Below are 21,797 nucleotides of genomic sequence, written 5' to 3'. Positions count from 1 at the left end.
TTTAATGAAGAATTGATACAAGTTGTTTTTTTAATTATTTACAGACATCATAGGGCGTAACTTACAAAAAAACAACATTTTGTTTTATTAAAGAAAATATTTGTTCATGAGGTTACTGTCTATATACATTTCGATTATATATACTTTTTTTGAGATAAATGTATATTTGAATTAACAAAATTTTGAAAATTGCCCTTGTCCGCAATGACTCATGCTCCTTTCATCTTGATATTTCTTAATCAATCAGCAGAAAAAATTACACAATTTTTTTTGAATGTCACGGATTTCTTCGTTGTAGTGTGTAATAGACTCACCGACTGCAGAAATCGTTTCTAATTTTCCATTTAATCCATATCATCTCTTTTGCCTAAAAACTTGCACTTTGCATCTTTATCCTTTTTCTTCTCATCTCAATTGGGCGCCATTCCTTGAGTATCCGGTGCTCATGGCAGTGCCTGTGTGGGGCTCCCAGCTCCACGTCTCGGAGCCATTTGGTACCAGGAGCAGTAGGTGTAGTGACCGCTCATTTCTGTTACACACACTCAACTTTTTTCGGTTCTCTTTTTCATTTTCATTTATAATTTTAGCAACTTCTAAAAAAGTTGATCTAAATTGTTAGACTTACAGTAAAACTCGATAGTTAAAATTTACTTCTGAAGCTTCATCAAAACAATTTTCATTTCAGCTATAAGATTTACTAGTTTTCAGCGTCTCACCTTCTCAGTTGACTTTTGTACATTCGGAAATACCAATGAAAAACAAACTTGACGTCATACTTTTTAACATTCAAAATGTGACGGTTTCCAAAAGTCAAAGGAGAAAGTGACACTTTGACTACAAAACTATCACCAAGTTTATCAGAATTCTAAATATTCAATTTATAGTTTTTAAAGATCAAAATGTAAATAAATGCAGAGAATAGCTTTGACTGATATGAAGACGTATGTTTTCGAAAAACTAACTGAAAATAATCAAGAGATTTCATAGAAAAAGAAAAACAATAATGATATCAAATTGCATTCGTATCAATGATCAAACTGTGTTTTGTTTGTCAATACCTATTCAGATTTACATCACGATCATTGAGCTTCACAAATCAAGGAAGCCCCCACAATGTGATCTTTTCAGTTTTATCAAAAACAATTTATGAAATTTGATTCTTGTTTACCTAGAAGTTTATTTAATGTTCCAAATATTCAAAGACCCCTTCTAGAATCACGTGTTCATTGAGAAAAAAAAAGATTGAACGATTTGTGATTGTCGCAAAATCATGAATGGAGCAAAAACAAAAGTGTTTGATTGGATCATCAATCTTCTAATTTCTGGCAATTGGAGCATCAATACAACACTCGTATCACTCAAAGAAGAAAGAGAAAAAGACCACTATGAAAGAGATGAAATACCTGATTGCCAGTTGTTTCTTTTTCATCCTTCTTTTTCATTTTTCTTCTTCTTTACTCCAAATGATTTGATGAGGAAAATGTGATGGGTGTTTGTGAGCATGACAACAACAATCTCAGTTCTTACAGAGTCTGTAATACAATCGCTATTTGATGTCTTACTTTAAAAAATGAAACATCAAAGCTCGATCTTCTCCTTTATATACCGCACCTAATTTCAACTTTAGGTGATCATTCTAGAAATTCTTCGTTTTCCAAATCGAAATGAATTTTCTTTTAAATTTTTTGTGATTTCTTGTCTTCTATTTAACAATTTCTTTGTATATAAAAGTATTAAAAACTTATTAAAATTCTTATTAAAATTTTTATAGAATGCGAACTCTTTTTATTCTCGTTTCGTTGTGCGCCGCACTCTGCTTCAGTGCACCAGTATCAGAACAGGTAAGAAATTGAATTTTCAATAATACGGATACTAAAGTTTAAATAAATTACACCTTCTCAAAATATATTTCCTGAAAACATATTTTACTATCGAAAACTTACAAATTCAATTACTTCATAGCAAGCAGGCATGTATTATGCCTACGTACCTACCTCATAACTTATTATTAATTTTCCTGTCTATATAGATGTATGCCTATCTTTATTTCTCATTTTTAGCAATCCTCTGTTTCTCATTTGAGCTATTTTGTTTTTCTATCTATACAGATGGTTCAACTATACATTGTAGTTTTAAACCTTGCTCTACCCCACTTACTACAGTAGTCATAATTTAAATGTAGATCTAAAACCCAATCAAACTTTAGATAATTGTTTCAAAACATTAAAAAGTTTTATTCACATTCTAATTTAGACAGCTTTTGTTTCTTTCATTGGGCTGCAACAAACTTGTTTGAATATATGTATAAGAAAATATCGACAATAGTATATGATATTTTAAAAAGATAAATAAAAATTTTCAGGATCTCCGAGTCAGGCGAAATGCTGAAGAAGCAGCTCACTCTGGAGCCGAGGCAGTCGGTTAGTTTTTTTTTATTTACTGTTTCATAGAATGATATCTATTTCACCCACGTCAATTTTTACTGTTATACTACAATATTGCATACTGTATCATTCGGTTTCACGGGTTTACCAACTGGAAAAGTATTCCAACAAAAACTCGGCTAATCTAATATTTGTGTGTGTTTTTACTAACATAATTAATTCTAATATTCAGTTCACATTCTACAACCAGTCAAAACATATGTCTACACAGCAACTGGAGAATTTGTTGTGACCCAACTAGGTTTGATATGATGGTTATTGAAACTGACAGATTTTGAACTTTAATTGTAATACGCGTGGATTTGGACATTCATAGTGATATTAATATGAAGAGTTCAATGGGGGTAAAATTGAGTTCAAAATCGAGTATTATCGGAAAATCGGTAGAAAAATGTTTTCCGAACGAGGTATAATCTCATTGAACTTTTCAACACCCTACAGCTAACATATATAACCTCTTTACCTAAATAGCCAGCTAGTTTACAGCAGAGAAACATACCCTTCGAGTAGCAGCTAGACTAGAAACTCAAAACGATAGACTCAAACGCCAGCAGAGTGCCGAAGAGCGTGCTCGAGCTGAAGCCGACGCTCGTCGTCGTGAACGTTGTCGTAATCGTCGTCCACAACCAACTCCAGGACCACCACCACCAAGAAATAATTGCCTTCCCCCACCGGGTCCCCCGCCTCCATGTCAACAATATCAGCAACCACAACCACCACCATGCCAAAGACCTCAACCACCTCAGCCACAGCCACAACCATATCCACAAAGAACCGGAGGTTGTCTTCCATCGCCAAGAGGCTACGAGAATCAGCCACAACCACCACAACCACAGCAACAGCAATACCCACAACCCCAACCCCAACGCGGTGGATGTACTTACAGTCAGCCACAACCTCAACCACAACAACAACCCCAACCTCCATGCTACCAGCGTCAACCTGAACCTCCACGTCAAACGGGAGGATGCCTTCCAGGACCATATTACTCACCAAACACAATGGCCCCACCCCAACACCAACAACCATATCCCGAAAGAAACGGTGGTGGTTGCCGTCAAAGATCCCCTCAGCCCCAGTACCCAAGAACCAATGAGTTCCGTGCCCCTGTTGTGGAATGCCATGGAAATGGACCAGCTCCGTGCAATCCACAACCACAGCAAGAGGATCCATGCGTCGGAAAAGTGAATATCGTTTCAGTTGACGCTGCTGGAAAAGTTGACCACTATTTGTATGAGACAAAGAAACAATCAGGAGATGTGATTGGTGAGAGATTTGTGTGCCACGTGGCGGCAGTGTCTATCAGTTTCATTGTGTGACGTTTGTCAAACGGTTCAGCTGTGGTGTTTCAAGATTGTGTAGTTGATTAGAATGTAATTATTATTTAGGTAAATACATACATATTCATTTGTTTGGTAGGAATACATAATGAGTAAGGTTTGATAGTTTAGAATTGAATGTTTATTGTTCAAACAAATATCCATTTTGAGTGCCCCTATTAGAAATTAGATTATAAAATATTGAACAAAAAGGAATCAAATTTTAATTTGAAGCAACTGTATCATCGGCGATAAAAGAGCAATTCGAGGCAGCAAAGAAGAAATTCAGTGAGTAAATGCGCTAGTTTTCTGTTACAAAAGTGCTCGTTATCGTTATCATGTCCATTTTCTGCGTCGTTTTTATTCAATTCTCGTTCAATTTTTGTTTATTGTTTATTGTTTTTTGTTTATTGATTCATGTTTTTCAATTAAAATTTCCCTAGGTGAAGCATCCAACAAAGTTTCCGAAACTGCGGAACAAGGAGCTCATTGGACTGGAGACAGAGCTAGTATGTTTTGGAAATTGTGATAATTTCTTGATAATAATTTATTGATAGGAGAAGCTGGCAACACATTGAGCAATGCTGCACATGATGGATATGAACAAGGAAGAGATGGAGTTGCTGATATGAGAGAAAGAATTGATGAAGCTGGACATGAAGTTGCTGGTTAGTTTTTAAAATTTAAGTTACATTCGTTCCTTGTAACTTAATATATAAGTCTACATTGTCGAGTAGTAGCTTTTTATACATTTTTAATATTAGAGAAGTTCCAGTAGATTCTCTCATTTCGTGAGAACTAATTCTCTAGTATCTCGTTTCGAAATTTCAAGACTTCTGCATTATAGGCACGAAAATTTTATAAATGAAAATCGGTAATTTTGTGCCAACCGTATTTGCTTACAATTATTATAGTAAATATTTTTCTTCAATACTGATTAAGAAAATTAGTCTAGCAGTTAGGTAATTGTGGTTTACTACTTTAAGAAAATTAATCCAAAAACTCTGTTTCTCTACTCTTATATGTATGTTAATCCAAAATTTTCATTCTAAATTTTCAAAAGTTAATCGTCGTTTCAGAAGCTGCAGAGGAAGGATCCAGTTAGTTGTTTGAATTTTCTTTATTTTTTCTTTTTCATATTCTCCACTCTCTTCTTTTCCCTTACTCACTATTTATACCCACTTTTCCTCCATTTTTTGTTTTTTAATTGTTTTTCATCACTGCATGATTATGATTTCACTATTTTTCTAGTAAAAGAAGATCAGGGAGTTCGCATGACATTTTCTCATATTTTGTAGGTATCAGTACAAATTTTTCTGTATGCATTGAATGAAGTTTATTGTTTTTTTACTTTATTTATTTAGTTATTACACTGTAGCTAGATCGAAATAGCTTTTAAAGGGTGAAATAGATCAAATCGGATCAAGGTTTCTAATTCAGTTTAATTCTTATTTCAAACTCAATTTTTCTCAGATACTGTTGGACAAAAAACTGGAAAAGCAATTGATTCGGCCGTTGACAAAGCAGGTGAGTTATACATAACTTTCAGTCAGTTGAGTTACCCGCTTTTTAAATTTCAGAAGATGTTGCTGAAGGCACTAAGAACAGAGCTGAAAAGATGTATGATGCCGCTGCCGAGGGAGCAAGTAATTGAGACCTTTTGCACTTTTCAGTTACTTTTGATTTTAATTTCTAGGTAATATGGCTCAATCGATGCATGAAGCTGGAAAATCCACTGGAGATGCACTTTCTGAAGGAGCTGGTTAGTTTTAGAAGCTCTTATCACAATCGGGAATACGTTTTTAGTTAAATTATTGTCCCAACACATTTCTAACCTGAATTCTAAGTTTTATCAAGACTGAAAATCTTTGTTTCAAGCTCATAATAAACTATTTCAGAAGCTGGCTATGACGCTGTAAAAGATGGAGGTCGTTGGGTCGGAGAGAATGTTGCTCACGGAGCCGGAAAGGTCGCTGATGGAGCTAGTAAGTTGCAAAGAACATTAGTAGCTCTACCAGATACGTTTCAAATATTAAGCGATTTTCTTGAAATTTCATTGATAGAATTAAAAATATGTTAAAATTTAAAATTTAAAAGTAATCTAAACCCCTGTTCTAACCAGACTTGGTTCTGTCTCTATATTGTAATACTAACCTTGATATTACTAATCTAAAAATTAACATTTTTCTCAGAATATGTCAAAGATTCTGCTGCCGAAGGAGCAAAAGATGCTGTCCATGGAGCTCGTGAGTGATTTTTAAATTGTTTTTGAAACAACAATTTTTTATCATAATGTATAGTATTGTTATTTCCACATCGTGAGTCATTTTTGTGATAATCCAGTTTCCAACTGATAAGGATGATCAAAACAATAAACTTTGATCGAATGATTCCGGGTTTAAAAAGCGTTGATTATTAGTAAAATTCATTAAATTTTGTTTTCTTTTTTCAAATTAAAGTTTTTATTTTCAATTTCAGACGAAGGAATGCGTATGGTCGGTGAGAACGTTGCTCATGGAGCAGGAAAGGTTGCAGATGGAGCCAGTGAGTTATTAATTGCCTTTGAAATACACGTAAAAGATTTTCAGAAGCTGCTGGAAATTATGCAGTAGATTCGGCAAACACTGCTGGAGAAGCTATTGTTGATGGAGCAAGTAAGATATTTCATTGGAGTAAAAAAAGCATATCTAATTTTTCAGAAACCGTCGGTCAAACAGCCTCTGATGGAATGAGAATGATTGGTGAAAATGTTGCTCATGGAGCAGGAGTTGTTGTTGAGGGAGCTAGTAAGTTTTCAAAATGATTTTCCTGGAGACCATTAATTCGTTTTCAGAATCCGCTGGAGAACAGACTGTTGAAGGAGCAAGTGAGTACTATCAACACTACATACTGTAATCAAAATAATCTATATTCTTCAGAGTCTGGAGCTCGCTGGGTCGGAGAAAATGTTGCACATGGAGCAGGAAAGGTAGCTGACGGAGCAAGTAAGTTTTTTACAACATTCTTCAACGAGCGTTTTTTGAGTTATTAATTTTGAGTTATTAATTTTTAATTAAATTAAATTAAATTCATTTGGTTATTTTTTTTGTTAAAGAATCCGCTGGACAATCAATTGCCGATGGAGCTGTTGCCGCTAAAGATGCAGCTGTCGAAGGAGCAAGTCAGTAAAATTTTCATTTAATTTTAAGTTTGCACATTAAGTTTTTTAGCCACAGCCGGTAACAAGACCGTGGAAGGAATGAGATTTGTTGGTGAAAATGTAGCTCACGGAGCCGGAAAGGTTGCAGATGGAGCAAGTTAGTTTTCGAGATGTGTGTGGATTGTTCAATTCTAATATGTTTGCATGCTTCTTTTTAACATTTTATTGTATTTGTATATTTGTTAACTTGCACGAAGAAACCTTGAAAGATAAAAATCAAAAGTTTTATAAAATCTATGAAATCGTAAATTAATTTAACCAGATAGTGTGTCATTGAATCGATAGAGTTGTTTGATGTGATTTCAAGCATCTCTTTTTATGTATAAAAAAATTTTAGAAGCTGCTGGAGATACAGTAGTTGAAGGCGGGAAAGCCGCTGCCGAAAAAACTGAAAGTGGAATTGCATTCGTAGGGCAAAAAATTGCGGAAGGCGCTGGAGCTGTAGCTGGTGGAGCCAGTAATTATATTCTATGAAATAGCGCTTTAAAAAACAGGTATATTTTTAGAAGCTGCTGGTGGAGCCGTAGTTGATGGAGTTGCTGCTGCTGGAGGAGCTGTCGTTGGTGGAGCAAGTAAATATTTATTTGAAAGAAGTTCAAGGTCTTGATACTAAAAATACGTATTTTCAGAGGCAGTTGGATCGGGAATCGCTGACGGAGCAAAATTTGTGGGAGAAAACGTTGCCTATGGAGCTGGAGCTGTTGCTGGAGGAGCAAGTGAGTGTTTTTTCAGTGAATCATATGTAAGAAAAATGTTTTTCAGAGGCTGCCGGTGGAGCCGTTGTTGATGGAGCAGCAGCAGCAGGTGGTGCTGTTGTAGATGGTGCCAAAGCAGTTGGAGGATTTGTTAGCGATACTTTCAGCTCAGCAAGAGATGAAACTGGTATGATTTTATACTTTTGCAACTCTTAAAATATTGGAACCAAATAATTTCAGGTGAAGCACTGAAAACTGCTGGTTCAAAAGTGAAGGCTTCCGAATAACAAATTTCAATTATAATATGTATATTTTCAAATTTCACTGTATTTCTATTTTTCATTCTGAATTTTTGCATCTAATATATATATTTGTACAAAAATAAATTTTTATTTAGATATTCTGATTTTTATCTGCAGAAAAAACATAATGGCAAAGTATACAAAGACAGAAAACTGAAAGATTCTACTTGATATTCATGAAAAAGAGGTGAAAAGGATGACAATAACTTACAGAAGACATTAAAAAACCGAAAAATAATAAATATTAATAACGGTAGATCTAAATAAAGCACAGAGACCATCATCGGAAAGGGATAAGTGGGAGGCATTGAAAGAACATTTTGAAAAATGGAACATCGACTGATGGTAGTAAAGCTTCACATAATTGTGAACAAATCAAGGGGTTCAGGATACCAAAGTACACAGAAAAATAATCGTTTTTTTCACTGGGGTTTGGATGAAGGGGATTTTAAACACAAAAAAGGAGAATTTAAACAGCTACAGAGTATCTTGAAATATTCAAACAAGTTGATCAATGTGATCTACAAGCTTTTCAAGCATTGCCTCCTGATTTACTGCAAGTGGGAGAAGCTGCATATCAGGAGTCTGTCGGATATAGTCAGATATTATTGACAGGTTTGAGGTAACAAATTGGACTTGTTGAACTAATGGCTGAGATGTCGGCTGGATGATAGTCATCTGAAGATGTGTTTGAACATGTGGACGAGTTGAGAAGTAGGTGAAGAGATTTGTGACCACGGACAGAAGAGAAATGAGCTCATCCTGGAATGGTAAGTATGGTTTTGGGTTAGATAAACTTACTACTATTTTGTTAGGTTATTATAAAGATTTGTTGTTTTCTATTGAACAACGGAAATACAGTTTTAGTCTGAAATTTTTGAGTTCTGGTAGATCTTTCGGACATATTTTGAACAGTTATGAAGTATGAAATAAAACCAACATTACAGAATAAAAACTAAATTCACACGACTACTACTAGGATATTCAGATGAAAAACGATTCAATAACATATATTTTTGGTTAAATGATGTCTACACAGGTTTTGTTAGTCTTACATGGGGAAATGCGTCATTTCCAATAAAATGAATGAATGAAGCCATTGCATCACAAGTATCCGTGTCAATTGACGATGATGCTGACGATGTATCGTCTTCGATCTTAAAAACAGATTCATTTTAATTTCAGAACTTTTTCCGTTATTTACCTCAACATTCTCATCTTCCTCAACTTCTTCTTCCATAATTTCTTCCTCCTCATCACCCACATTTGGTCCAGCCATCTGAGATTCGTTTACTGAAACATCTTCATATGATGACGTGGCAGATGATGAAGTCATCACTTGATCAGGAATGCTGAAACATATTGACATGTACATCTTGTTGAGAGTTCCGGTAAATGTGCGGTGGCTCAAATTCCCATTCAGTCTTGTGAATCGAACAAAGGCAATAAATTTTCATGGGGGCTGCAGAATACCGAGATGGGGACAACGGAGAACGCATCAAGACCTCGAAACAAATTGAAAATTTACTAGAGAGTTAGAAATGTAAAAAAAAGGAGCTTTTGAGTAATTTTGAAAGATATAGCAAGCATTTTGTTTCAGATTTCTACCGCACTCTGTCACCTTTCTCACATTCTTCAGATCTAGCACACAAAGTGCGGTGGAGGTCTGAACCAAACTACCGAGAAGATTAGATCCAATCTGTTAAAAACGTTTAATATTAACCTTTATGATCGTTATACCACAAATTGCCAAAATAATGTAAAATCAAATTTTAAATTTAAAAATGTCCTAGAATCTCCTAGCTGTCATAATCCCTACCATTGGTAGTTTTATACAAATTCCCATTTTAATTCAGTTCACTTTTCCCTCTTTATTCTTCCACCCGTTACCAATTCTCTTTGTTTCAAAATTTGCCCGTCGGCATGTAAATGTGTCTTGTTGTTCAAATTCTCGCCTCACTCGTCCCAAAAACCCATCAATTGTCTCAGGAACCTACATCTCGGTGGGGCGCCAGTTTGTGCAATTTATCACATTTTTATAGGATAAAATTAGGGAGATATAGGTCAACATCGAGGCATAAACGGTCCCCCGGTTGAATTTGAGTTTTTGTTAGAGACTGACCTGCTTAATGAGCTGCTATTATGAACAAGGGCTTCGATTTGTTGTTTCATTTGATTCAGTAATTGAGGAACTATTGTGGCTTGGAAGACATCACCACTGGGCATGTGGTATTCGGGAAGCACAAATTTAAACAGCGATCGAATGCCTGGCCGATCAATAATTTGACAGGGCTGCTGATCAAGTAAAAGCATCAGAGCAATCTGTAACATTTTCAAGCTTATATTTGAAATTATTTAACGCAAATTTTACCTGCATATGAATTTTATGATCATCTTCAATTTTCTTCTGGAACTTATGATCTTCTAATGGGGTGATGCTGGAGAATGCAGATGTCAGATTAAACGTTCTAGGTGAAGAAAAAAACATTTTCGTGCCCAAATCAGACGGACGATGTAGAATATCTCTTGAACGCTTTTGTTCAAGATCCTCCTCCTCAACGTCTGTTGGTTCATTCTTGATATTTTGTGATTGGAACATTGGATTCTGATTTTGGCACTGATTTTGACTTTGGCTTAGATTGAGAATTGAGTTTGAAGGAGTTGGTGGAGCAGGTGGCTTGATGGCAACTGGAGCTGGAAGACCTATCAAAGGATTTGTAGAGAAATGGGAAGATGAAGCAGATGATGCAGTATCAGAAGCTGATGAGGATGCAGATGGAGATTTTTGAGATTCTGTCTGGGACTCTTTCTTCACAATCGGAGTGTTTTCAATTCCATTCGTTATAACTTTTTCGTTCATTTCTCGGAGAAGCTTTGCACGGGCTTTTTCTTCTGAAAATTAAATATTCTTGGTATTGGATAAGTAGTTTGCGAATATTGTATTACTTTTCACTTCAGCTGAGACATTTAAATTTCAAATGAATAAAATTTAAGTACTATTCCAGATGGTTCAACACCTGGGCGCATCCTTGAAAAGCCTTCAGTAAATTAAATATCGGTAATTAAGATTCAGATAAGAAGCGAGAAAGGTTGAAAGAATAAGAAGATTCTTTAGATGGATAAGGAAAGGTGTTCGAGTGTTTGAAGTCTGGCACCAGATGGCGAACCGTTCGAAAAATAAGGTTCGACTCGAAATGAGAAAACTTGTTTTCAAATGTGGATGGTTCTGATCCTTCTCCTCAATTTCAAGATGATCGCGTATTTTTTAAAGATTTGAAGTAGGTAGATCAAAGTTGAACATAGTTTGCTCCTTAAAAGTTAAAATTGTTTGATCTAAAAAAAGGTAGCTTACAGTTTTCTCAGAATGTAAACTTCTGAAATGAATAACTTTGATTTGAGAAAAATTTGGAGTGATAAATTGGTGACAGAAATAGAATTTTCAATTAACTGGGCTTCCGCTTATGGGTGCGCTCACGATATGTGTAACAGGGGAAAGATTTTAGTTGAAGCTTCATCGTGCATTGTTCAATCAAAGAACGGAAACTGAGCCTCTGGTAGTTATTTTACCGAGCTCTGGTTGAATTAAATTCCGCCAGTTCCATTAGACATAATTCACAATTAGTATGAACACCTATTCACTCTGGCAGTTTTACTTTTTTCTTTCAATCCAGTGGCGTCATTTCTCAAATCGGTGTTTCCTTCATCATCGCGCAATCGTCTACAAAGCGCTCCGGCTAGCTATTGCGCAACCAGCTTCTTCGAAAACATAGCGCGTAAAAGAGATTTTTCTTCCTACCGTGTTGTTATGCATTTCTCTTTTCTCAGTTGCTGACCACCACGTCCTTTAAGATGAGAATAACTGGACCAACCGGTTTCCCTCCCCCTTCATCTCTCCCTTTTTTTGTCTGCCGTGGTGACTGTGGGAGGTTCTGTTCAGGACTGGCATCTAGCCAAGCAGATATATGTACATGAATACAAATTATTACGTAACCGCTTTTGATCTCAGAAATCTTGGATATAGAAATAAGATTATGAATTGAACTTTCAAATGTTTCAATATTTAAACTTTGTAACTAACCCATTTTGACGATCATACTGTTCTGTCGAGCTTCTTGGACAAGCTGATACTCTTGAACATGACAACTTCTCAAGTGGCGAATCATTCCAGTAGTGCTGAAAGTATAAACAATTGTTGCAAAATTTATATTTCCCTCAAGTTTTAGTATCGCAGATTTTCAAAGTTATTCCTCTAATTTACATGTTCGTTATTTGTTTTTAACAAGAAAATCTAGGCCTATACAGAAAAAACAAAAGCCTCAGGAAAAATGCGCAGAACGTGGAGACGCTCGACTGATTTTCAATGAATCGCACAAAAGAAGTCTTAATTTTGGGATCCCACGAAGAAAATATGGCTCAGAATTTTAAATTACTGTTATTGAAAAGTGAGGTGTTCAAGACTTCGAAAGTCAAAAACAAACGTATTTTGAAGAACCGGTGGGCGTACGGTAGCTGAGTTGAAAAGAATTGCATACCTTGAATTAGTTGCTTTTATTTTTTTCCGGCAAATTCGACACTCGGCAGCTTGTTCAATAGTTGGAAGCTCATCGAAATATCTCCAAACTTTTGCTGTTTTCACTGTTGATCCACCAACACGTTTTCGCAGCGGATATTCGGTTGTCTGAAATTATAGCATTTAAGAAAAGTTTTGGAACCATGCAGGCTACAGAAAATGTGTAAAGCTTTTTCTAACCAAAAACTAGATATTTTCAGAACGAATCATGACTAGTTTTAAATCGCAGATCTAGTTTGAAAAAAGAATGAACGACTATCAGGAAAGAATAAAGAACATTCGAGAATCAAGAAAAAAATTATGAATCCCAACGAATCCAGAGGGTTCATGGAGCAGGGGAATCTCATGTCAGGAAAACAGCTTTTCAGTTCGGAGCTTGTCTTATCAGCGGTGCGCGCGTAGAGCCATTATTTCTTTTAGAGACTCGCTTTCAAAACATTTGAGCATGAAAAAATCTTACGGTAGGCTCACGAAAATCATATTTGTTTACGAATAAAACGAGCTCCGAACTCAAAAAATCATTGACGCGGGAAACAATTTCGCCTTAATAACAACATTCCTCTATTTAAACACCCTTCAGACCCTTTCAACTCACTCCACGAATCTTTCCAACATGCTGTTGATTTTGATGTTGCTGATGATGATGAGCATAATTATTCCGTGATAATGGAGTTCCTGGACCATTTCCAGGTGATCCCATACCACCATTCAATGCTTGAATCTGAGACTGGAGCAATGATTGCAGCTGATTATTTCTGATTTGGGAAGCGAAAGCGGCAAACGCCGACGGAAATGTTGTCAACGATACTGGTCCTTGATGTCCGTTGGCGGCTGCAGCGGCTGCTGCTACTGTAACTGGAGATGGGAGCAAGGATGATGAAATCCCGAGTAACGGACCAAATGGACTTTGGGTCTGCATTCCAGGTAATGGGATACCTGAAAGGATATGAAACAGTTAGGATAGAAAAGTGTGCAAAAGCAGAACAACTAAAAAAAGAATTAGAAGAAGGAATATATGTTCGGAATCTCCCGCCAAAGATTAGCTGACGTTCGAAAAAATCGTTTAGGCGAGACAAAATGACACTCAAGAGGAAGGTGTAGATGAGTCTCGGCACGCGCCGATTTTTGCAAACAAAGAAGTCGATAAAGATCTTATTTTTTTGAAATGGGTGGTCGTGGGTGCACTTTTAGATTTTCTGACTCGATTCTCGCCTAATTTTAATGACCCGTGCAATGAAGAGTTTTCGAAAATGATGATTAAGTCTTGAAGATCTAGGGCCGGTTTTTATATTTAGGTCGGAAATGACAATCAAGAATTTTGAAAAGATAGCAAGTTAAAGGGATCAAGAGAGCGGAACGTCCGGCCCCGTCGGGTTTCGAGGCTTTATGGTGATGGCGATGGGTGAATAAATGGGGGCGGAGTCAAGAAATGGTGTTGGTGAAGGAGCGGCGGGCGGGCGATTGGTGAAAGGAGAAGAGAGATGGTTGGAGGAGTAAAAAGAGCAAGTTGTACGGGAAGGGGAGGAGTCAAGATGGAGTTGAAGAGAGAATGGGTCAAAGAGGATTGATGAGGGCAATAGAAGTTGATGGGAAGATCAAGAAAATCACAATATTGTAAATTATGGAGCTTTTGGAAACAAGGAATACGGAATGCAAATATTTAGAGCAGAAAATGGGAATAGCAGAATCTCGTAATAAGTTTCAGCAACATAAAATAGGGACACGAATAAAACGACTATTTTTGGAGGTATTGGAAATCAAGAGAGCAAAATTGGAAAAAAGACAGAAGTGAGCACTAACTATTTTAAACGGTAAATAAAGTTAAGCGCTCTGACTGAGCGAAAGAGCTTCGTGCAATAAGCTCTGTGAGATTCTTCTAGAATTATACAATCATATAAGCTGCAATTCTTGGCATCTCAAAAAAACTTCTTAATTTTCTTGAAATTCTGCCATTGGTGTAGATGGTCAAAATGGATTGCGCATCCTTAGATACACACACCGGTTGCGTCAGCGCTTCTATACAAGGTGTGACGCGATCCGTCCGTGAATCCAACCTCCTCCTTCAGCGTCTTCTTTCCGCGCGGCGCGACACGAAAAAGAAGTCGTCCTCCCTCGTTGCCATCTCATTTCTCTCGACTCCGCCCCCGGCCCTTCTTCCTCAATTTTCCAACTGACCATCGGCTTTTGGCAGCCAATGGGCAGAGGGATAAACCGGCTTTTTGCCGTACCGTTCGGGGGCCCTTCGTTTCGTTGGATACGACAAGAAACAACGTAAAAGTATACAGAAGAAGGAGAAATAAGACGACGTGAACGGAGGGACAAGGGTGGAACATCTTCTGCTTATGTTGTTATTGTAGTAAAAAAGCAAGAATAAGAAGAAGAAGCGTGCATAATAAGTGGACAGAACTTGAAGAAGAATCTATGGCAGAATAAAGAAAAGTATTGGCATAAGGAAAATCAGAAAACGAATGAAGATGACCATGTGATCATTATATGATTATGAGAATGACCACAACATTAGTCTAGTTTTGTCTACTAGTTCTAGGTCTAAAGACTACAATATGTGGAAACTAGGTATGCCAGCCAGTAAAGATGATCCCACTTGCCTACCTTCTACGCTTCTGTAACTATGTAGAAGTAAATCTAAAGGGATTTGGCGCAGCAGGTAGGTTACCTGCCAGATTATGTTGATAAATCTAGAAAACTCATATTTTATTCCAGAAAAGTTTCGCGAATTTTGAAGAATTTTTGAAACAATGAACCATTTCTTGTAGTTACGACAAGTTCGGATTCATCATGTGACAAATTTAAAAGTATTTTTATTTAAAGGTCCATTCGAGTGCTATCATTATTATTTAATAAAAATATATACATATACTTTTGGCCGACGCTGTAGATATGATAAATATGTTGGTTCATCATTTGAGAAATCCTATTTAAAGTTCGTCTAACAATAATTTATAGGTTTGCAACATTATTCTAACAGATCCTATATTTATCAATATTCTTGAAATATTCCTCCAAAATATCTGATGCCATTTGCGTCGCTTGCTGTTTCATTTTTCGTTTATCTTATCAATATCTGATCCTCCTTTCTGCTATCCGCAACGACGCCATCACGGCGGCTTTATTACGATTGCGCAACTACGCAATTTTATTTTTTACTTAGATTCTGCGTCTCTTCTGAAAATGTTTCTGGCGCACGTCGACGTAGAAGCCGAAGACGATGGTGTTGTAATCGAACGAACGAACGAAAAAAAACCCGAATATCGAATGGTAGTGGTCAACGGCATCATAGCTTCATAGTCTAGGTCTTCGTCAACTAAGCGTGTCGTAAAGTCGTCGATCCTTTCTTCCAACACAGACAGACGGCGTCAATGCAAATGTTGCGCCAGATTCTTCAGAAGACGTTGGTTGCCCAAGTTGCCCTTTTTCATTTGGAGCGAGGGCATTTAATCGCCTCGTCTTTTTTCTCGGACCGAGACAAGATCACCCAGGTGGAATCTCGTTTTTGCAATGATGGTAAAGTGCGAGAGGAAGCTGAAGAAGGTGGAAGAAGACGCGGTAGGAATGACAAAAACGAGATCCACACATCTGTCTCAGCTTTTTATGCGCACATCGGGATGAGATGATACACTTTTTATATGAAAAAAAAGTTGGCAATTGAATCCATAAAAATCATGGAAAACTGTTCACAAAAAAATTTGATGTCTAAGGGAACTAAGAGAAGCTGATAGCTTATTTCTAGGGTGGAGCAAAAGGTAATCTGCTCAACACTAACTACATCACACTTCCTACTTTTCCAAAATGGTATGTTCAAGATTTGGTCTATCAGTCTGTACTAAACTTTCATTCATAAAGCCATATGCTTTTATAAATATGTTTGAACTTTTGACACTGCGGGCCACTTCAGATAAGATCCATGCAATACTTGCCTAAATTGATAACTTATTGATTGTTCTCACTCAGATTTCTCCGATCTTTTTTTTTCAGTTCTACCTGTTAAATTAGTTCTTCCATAACTCCACTTCTCTAAGCCCTCTTCGCTCTTCCGATTTCTCGTAGACACCACGACATCGCTGACACAAAACTGGATATGCGACGGCGAAATCGTCGATCCGACGACGTCTTCAACAACCAAGAAATAAGAAAAAAAGAAAAGAAGCAGCAAGACTCGATTGCGCAACAGGACAGAGAAGCGCCCTCTTGGAATAAGAAGGAAGGAGTGGACACTCTTTGCCGATATACGATGATGATCGAAGACGACTTGGCAGAAGAAGCTAAAGAAGTAGCAGAAGCTAGAGAGGATGAGAAAAAAGATGCAATACCAAACACACTAAGCAAAAAATGAGTGTGGATGGCGCGCGCCCTGACGCTCTGGTGATGATGGACTATGATGAGACAGATGAAACGAACATCACAACATGACATAATCGCAGAAATAAGAAAAAAAAGTGATGAAGGTGGAATAGGGATAACGAAAAGATAAGAAAGCGTGGTTTTGAAAGTGTTTCAGAACATAAGTGTAAAGCTCGCAAAAGATTGGCGGATGGTACATATGGCAATTTTTTTAAAGATTCTAGTTGCACATCAGGGGTATCCGGCAAAGTTCAAAAATTTGTAGAACACTGGAGTTTGCCCTGTTGTTCGCTTTTACCAAAAATGTGTGCTGCCAAGCTCAACAAATTATGAAGATTTCCGTACATGCAATACATTTGTTTGAATTGCCCAGGAATTTCAATTTATTTCAAAAACTTACGGAAGATAACACAAAAAAGTGAGGGGATTTAAAACTTTTGAACTTTCCAAAATTGCGGAGCTCTACTTACTTTGAGGATTGACAGTATGCCCAGCCGAACACCTCTGATGTTGAGTGCTGCCAAAACCTTGTGGAGACTGTTGGAGGTACTGATGATTGCTCTTCTAGAGGACAAGAGGTGTTCTAAAATCAGGCCACCTCGTGAAATGCCTAAATCTGGAAACCTAGAAGGCCTTGAGTCTCATGTCACATCATCAAAAACATGGTGACCACGACCATCAAAGAGTGCGAATCGAATCGAGTCGTAAATTAGTAGGTACTAGTAGGCACCGAGACAAGAGAAGTAGTAGTAGTAAGGCCTTCCCTCAGAGGGAGGGTGTCAAAGTGATGAATGGTACAAACAGGTGACATTTTGGAGTACAACAAGACGCACAAAACAGGCGCCGCGCTCGAGAGACAGCTGTGATGGTTTGGGGTCCGCGTATTCTAGGGCACGTCTGTCTTCAAGATGCAACATGTAAGGATAGACGGATCGGATATTCAAAAAGTGTCAATTTCTTGAAGAACGCCACGGAAACGGGAGGAAGAAGAGGGTATTTTGATACGGTACACAGCACATGTAGGTAATTAGCCTCGTAGATGAAAAAGAGAAGACATGCAGGAAACGGGACAGGAAACGGATCATTGCACATACCCAACAAGAATAACATTGCAAAATGAAAGAGACTGTTAGAAGTTCACTCTTAGAGTCCAGTAATGTTGCGGTACCTATCTGTACCATTAGGACATTCAAATTTTAATTTAAACAGTCTTTGTAACTTCCGTATTTATCGTATCTAGGTTTCTCATGGACTAGATCCATGTTCTTCCAGGGTGCCGAGATTTGGATGGAAAACTTATATGATGGTAAAAAAGTTTTTAATGTGGATTTTTCCTTTTTCTGGCATTTTAAGTGAGGACTACATGAACTATTGATCATAAACTATGGCAATACTTATGTATTGAGCTGACATTTTTTTACTTCCCTTTGACTGCATATATCACGGTGAGTTCTGCAGATTTCTGCAGAGAGATTTTTTTAATTACAAAACTAGCAAACAAAATATAATTTTTGATAAAGTTTTTATCAAAAATTTATCAAAAAAACCGAGATATCAGCTGTCAAAATTGAGAAATGAGATACAATACCAATGACATGTGCCAGCCAACTTCATTCCAGTTCGCAGAGCTCTTCCAGAGCCACCTTAAACCAACCTATTTCACATTTACTTCCAAAGCTTATCCCTTTTTCTTCATACCACTTCCTGTTCCTTTTCTCTTGTATTTTCCAAATGTCCCCAATCCCTCACTATCCATTCAGATGCTTGTGTGTGTATTTGAGAAGGGTTTTTGAGAAAAACCGGCAATTATGATCGAAAGAAACGGAAAATAAGAAGGGAAATGAGAGGATACAGTAGTATAATCTCCTCTCGTATTGTAACCGTTGAGACGGGATCGGGGATGATGACTCGGGATTTTAAAAGTCTTCACGGAAGTCAAAGAGATTTCGATGGAAATTTTTTGAAGTGTTTGCCTAATATTAGGAGTTCGAGGCAGAATTCGAAAGTGCAGCTGAAACCTTCACCTCCCCGCCTCTCGCCCTAAGAACGCCTCGATGAACTGGGAATTGAGAAAGAGAATTATAAAAAGGAGAAAGGCATCTACAATATTTGAAAATCATCTCAACGCAGGGATGCCGGCTGGGCGTGAGGAGGGCGAGTTGAGAGGCGGGAGGAGGCGCCCCCGTCACGTCTTAACCGGGTGAAGAGGCTACTCAGTGTAAAAATGTTTTAGCGATTCTTCTGGTTAACTCCCAACTGCTTATTTTATGAAGTACCAGGAAAAAGCTCTGAAGCTCATAAATTGAGTAATCATAACTAAAACTTTTTCTGACAATGTAAAACTACTTGGCTTTTACCGAAAAAGATAAAAAACAGTGAAAATTAAATTAAATTGCTCCAAGGAAGTTTTAAACTCTTGTTAATGGAAGATGGGTGGTAGGAAAATGAAGGTGGGAGGTAACAATAACATTTGCAACCGTCACCACCGATAATGATGATTCTCGGACAGTCTTCTCCATTCCCCCTCTTCTCAATTCTCTTCCACAAACACACATGAACACGATAATTGGGAGCGGTGGTGCATTTACCTTCTACCGCCACCCAACATCATCTATCCATCAGCAAGTAGTAGAAAGCGAGTACCGGTCACTTTTCTCGTCACCACCACAACTACCGGACACCTAATTGGTATGTTCAGGTCGGGACGAAATGTTGCAGAGATGGGTTAGTTAATGGAACAATTGTTGTTTCCACAACCCGAAAAGTGTTGGGTATTGTATTGGTCAATCAATCGTTTTGACATTTTGAAGGCAATGTTTCGGGTTTGCAGATTACTCGAGAACTATACATTATATATGACAGTAAGCTTAAAGGAGGGTAAGCCCACACTATGTCTGAGATCGTGGCAAGACCCACCTACGGATCATGTGCCTATGAACTGAAACACCTTCAAATCTAATTAAATCAAAAGGAATTTTATCTAGATATTACAAAACCACTGTTATTTCTAAAAGTATTATTCTCCGAGGTTTGAAATGATGGTATACAGTAAGTTTTCCCTAAAGTGAACAATTCAATAACTTGGAAGTTGATTCAAAAATTGAAAGAAAAATAATAACAAATAAGTGAATGGAACACATTACAAATAGAAAGAGTTCATCCCCCGTGTCCACACATACATTCATACAAAATCGAAATCGAGAGCGGATTTCCGCGCGCTTTGAGTCAAAGTAGGTCACGCTCGTGATTTTTCAAAACTTTTAGGCATAAAACGGTCGAGACGAGCTTCCGGAGAAGAGGATTTAATACGATTATGAAGAGATAGACTAGGTTGTTGATGACCATAGGACTGGTCAGTTTGGGTCTAGTTAAAGATAGGTAGCCGGTTTTTTGTTCCGATTGTTTCTCATACCCTAAACTTTCAGTGTTTATTTATTCGTTGCCAAGCACTTTTAAAGGAAAATCTCGAAAATTTACAAGCCTTGCTAATTTACAGTAACTGTAAATATATATATACTCTACTAGTCTCGCTAGTTTCCAACCTAAATACGTCACAAAGTTGCAGTTGTGCAAGATTCCTTCTGATAAAAAGAAATGCCGCGCCTCTTGCGTCAGAGGCATTGTCGGTAAGGGGCGCCTGATGTGACTCGCTTACTTCCAAAGCTATTCTTCATCCAACACGGGGGTCCAGTGAGTTGACTCATTGGCGGAATGACTTTGAGATGGAAGGAGGTATATAGGATGAATGATGATAGCTTGGGATGAAAAACAAATGTACAGTTGGAGTACTGTAGGGGTATTACTAGCATTTTTTGTGAATTGAAATTCTGATGTAATTTTATTTCAAAGATAATTGAGTTCAAGAACTTTATAGTAGGCATTCTAACAGATCGATGGGTGGCGGGCGCCTTTCACAAGTCCTTCCTTATGAGAAGCATGATTTCTAAGATCTTCAAGCATTTCTGAAATATTTTTCTTAGGAAGTTGGGCTCAAACCAAATTTTTTTTAGCAGTAATGGTTTCAATCTTCACAACCACCTGCACGGTGTATATTTTGAAATAAATCATCCCGCTCACTGATTGACCCATTTTCGTTTCAAAATGAACAACTCATTAAGCAATCATGTTCACTTTTTCTCTTGATATCCTTAAGAAATACCGCTACCCGTCCGAACACCTGCCCTTTGTTTTCATTTCACTATCGGTGGATGGCTAGTGACAAAACTCATCGAAGCATGACTTCTCTTTAGGGCAAAATAGAGAGAACTAGGTTACACCAACACAGTTATATGACCGGATGGAAAGTCATGGATCCGCGGGGAAAAGACAAAGGGCAAGAGAGAAGACCGGTTGGGTGTCTTCAGTGACTCTTCTGGGATGATGCTAAATGAGCTTTGTTGTGGGTTCGGCACTAGGTCACCAGGCACATTTCACACCTTTCCCAGCCGCTTGACATACTTTTTTGTGTTCTCCAGGTGTTTTTTGTAGCTGTGATGAGTAGGAAGAAGAAGCACCCTGGGGTGAAATTGGAAAGGACAAAGGAACATTTATTGTTCACTGGATCAAGACATATGAAGATTTAGAGTTAGCTACTGAGATTGGCGGGGAGCCAATCGTTTTGAAGTTGAACAAATTTTGGAAATTTGGTCTGAAAACAAATCCATTTTGGAAATGTATAGGAAATCAAGTTTGGAAAAAAATAAATAGGACTTTACAGAGTATTATCACACAATTTAAGTAGTTTAACTTTAAGAACTAGTGTTTAATTTCAGCTCTGAATCCCGGTTTGCCCTTTGAAAATCGTGGAAAGTAATTTTTTGATAGTTTGATAATTTTTCAGCAGGTTCAAACAAGATTCCTGAAACGTCAAAATTTCAAACTTTTGCTCGGAAATCTCTAAGTTGTTGTA

The 21,797-nt window shown here is 37.4% G+C and overlaps 2 protein-coding genes and 17 non-coding genes across 37 annotated transcripts; 13 read left to right on the top strand and 6 right to left on the bottom strand.

The window, feature by feature from the left end:
• Nucleotides 1–1,764: 1,764 nt before the first annotated feature.
• On the top strand, nt 1,765–8,057 carry dur-1 (Dauer Up-Regulated; the record flags this gene model as incomplete). 19 transcript variants are annotated; one of them, NM_001268507.3, is made up of 25 exons in its annotated part: nt 1,773–1,841; nt 2,363–2,420; nt 2,617–2,685; nt 2,931–3,710; nt 3,998–4,051; nt 4,207–4,272; nt 4,321–4,431; nt 4,843–4,863; nt 5,237–5,290; nt 5,344–5,409; nt 5,460–5,525; nt 5,662–5,748; nt 5,956–6,009; nt 6,242–6,307; nt 6,352–6,417; nt 6,463–6,549; nt 6,597–6,629; nt 6,682–6,747; nt 6,858–6,923; nt 6,973–7,059; nt 7,300–7,419; nt 7,469–7,534; nt 7,592–7,678; nt 7,725–7,844; nt 7,898–7,944. In NM_001268507.3, the coding sequence occupies 25 exons, from the start codon at nt 1,773–1,775 to the stop codon at nt 7,942–7,944; spliced, it is 2,466 nt and encodes an 821-aa protein (NP_001255436.1). The 19 variants fall into 19 exon arrangements, with proteins under 19 accessions (NP_001370882.1, NP_001023145.1, NP_001360167.1 ...); NM_069386.8 differs by lacking the exon at nt 2,617–2,685; NM_069385.6 differs by lacking the exons at nt 2,617–2,685; nt 3,998–4,051 and having other exon boundaries at nt 1,772–1,841; nt 7,898–8,055.
• bed-3 (Zinc finger BED domain-containing protein 3) lies at nt 8,028–13,471 on the bottom strand. Its single transcript, NM_069384.6, has 8 exons — nt 13,125–13,471; nt 12,492–12,637; nt 12,038–12,132; nt 10,331–10,851; nt 10,082–10,281; nt 9,164–9,311; nt 9,015–9,116; nt 8,028–8,721 (listed from the first exon to the last, which is right to left on the bottom strand). The coding sequence occupies exons 1-8, from the start codon at nt 13,446–13,448 to the stop codon at nt 8,458–8,460; spliced, it is 1,800 nt and encodes a 599-aa protein (NP_501785.1). The 5' UTR covers nt 13,449–13,471; the 3' UTR covers nt 8,028–8,457.
• F25H8.8 lies at nt 9,912–10,034 on the top strand. The gene has a single exon (NR_056473.1). It is a non-coding gene; the product is annotated as an Unclassified non-coding RNA F25H8.8 (non-coding RNA).
• F25H8.12 lies at nt 11,043–11,135 on the top strand. The gene has a single exon (NR_056472.1). It is a non-coding gene; the product is annotated as an Unclassified non-coding RNA F25H8.12 (non-coding RNA).
• A 111-nt stretch (nt 13,472–13,582) lies between the features above and the next one.
• F25H8.17 lies at nt 13,583–13,722 on the top strand. Its single transcript, NR_056471.1, has one exon. It is a non-coding gene; the product is annotated as an Unclassified non-coding RNA F25H8.17 (non-coding RNA).
• A 121-nt stretch (nt 13,723–13,843) lies between these two features.
• On the top strand, nt 13,844–14,039 carry F25H8.15. The gene has a single exon (NR_056470.1). It is a non-coding gene; the product is annotated as an Unclassified non-coding RNA F25H8.15 (non-coding RNA).
• Nucleotides 14,040–14,605: 566 nt separating this feature from the next.
• On the top strand, nt 14,606–14,952 carry F25H8.13. The gene has a single exon (NR_056469.1). It is a non-coding gene; the product is annotated as an Unclassified non-coding RNA F25H8.13 (non-coding RNA).
• Nucleotides 14,953–15,566: 614 nt separating this feature from the next.
• Nucleotides 15,567–15,698, bottom strand: F25H8.11. Its single transcript, NR_056468.1, has one exon. It is a non-coding gene; the product is annotated as an Unclassified non-coding RNA F25H8.11 (non-coding RNA).
• A 212-nt stretch (nt 15,699–15,910) lies between these two features.
• On the bottom strand, nt 15,911–16,115 carry F25H8.22. The gene has a single exon (NR_056467.1). It is a non-coding gene; the product is annotated as an Unclassified non-coding RNA F25H8.22 (non-coding RNA).
• Nucleotides 16,116–16,664: 549 nt separating this feature from the next.
• F25H8.18 lies at nt 16,665–16,950 on the bottom strand. The gene has a single exon (NR_056466.1). It is a non-coding gene; the product is annotated as an Unclassified non-coding RNA F25H8.18 (non-coding RNA).
• A 631-nt stretch (nt 16,951–17,581) lies between these two features.
• Nucleotides 17,582–17,726, top strand: F25H8.25. The gene has a single exon (NR_056465.1). It is a non-coding gene; the product is annotated as an Unclassified non-coding RNA F25H8.25 (non-coding RNA).
• A 71-nt stretch (nt 17,727–17,797) lies between these two features.
• F25H8.23 lies at nt 17,798–17,937 on the top strand. The gene has a single exon (NR_056464.1). It is a non-coding gene; the product is annotated as an Unclassified non-coding RNA F25H8.23 (non-coding RNA).
• A 1,437-nt stretch (nt 17,938–19,374) lies between these two features.
• Nucleotides 19,375–19,633, top strand: F25H8.20. Its single transcript, NR_056462.1, has one exon. It is a non-coding gene; the product is annotated as an Unclassified non-coding RNA F25H8.20 (non-coding RNA).
• On the bottom strand, nt 19,465–19,586 carry F25H8.10. The gene has a single exon (NR_056463.1). It is a non-coding gene; the product is annotated as an Unclassified non-coding RNA F25H8.10 (non-coding RNA).
• Nucleotides 19,634–20,132: 499 nt separating the features above from the next.
• On the top strand, nt 20,133–20,245 carry F25H8.19. Its single transcript, NR_056461.1, has one exon. It is a non-coding gene; the product is annotated as an Unclassified non-coding RNA F25H8.19 (non-coding RNA).
• Nucleotides 20,246–20,491: 246 nt separating this feature from the next.
• F25H8.21 lies at nt 20,492–20,711 on the top strand. Its single transcript, NR_056460.1, has one exon. It is a non-coding gene; the product is annotated as an Unclassified non-coding RNA F25H8.21 (non-coding RNA).
• Nucleotides 20,712–20,940: 229 nt separating this feature from the next.
• On the bottom strand, nt 20,941–21,077 carry F25H8.24. The gene has a single exon (NR_056459.1). It is a non-coding gene; the product is annotated as an Unclassified non-coding RNA F25H8.24 (non-coding RNA).
• A 123-nt stretch (nt 21,078–21,200) lies between these two features.
• F25H8.9 lies at nt 21,201–21,315 on the top strand. The gene has a single exon (NR_056458.1). It is a non-coding gene; the product is annotated as an Unclassified non-coding RNA F25H8.9 (non-coding RNA).
• A 75-nt stretch (nt 21,316–21,390) lies between these two features.
• F25H8.14 lies at nt 21,391–21,542 on the top strand. Its single transcript, NR_056457.1, has one exon. It is a non-coding gene; the product is annotated as an Unclassified non-coding RNA F25H8.14 (non-coding RNA).
• The last annotated feature ends 255 nt before the right edge of the window (nt 21,543–21,797 follow it).

This window comes from Caenorhabditis elegans, chromosome IV (genome assembly GCF_000002985.6).
Source record: "Caenorhabditis elegans chromosome IV".
In the NCBI taxonomy this organism is placed as follows: domain Eukaryota; kingdom Metazoa; phylum Nematoda; class Chromadorea; order Rhabditida; family Rhabditidae; genus Caenorhabditis; species Caenorhabditis elegans.
The sequence above is the reverse complement of the archived record's forward strand: the minus strand, read 5'-3'. Positions and strand labels throughout refer to the sequence as shown.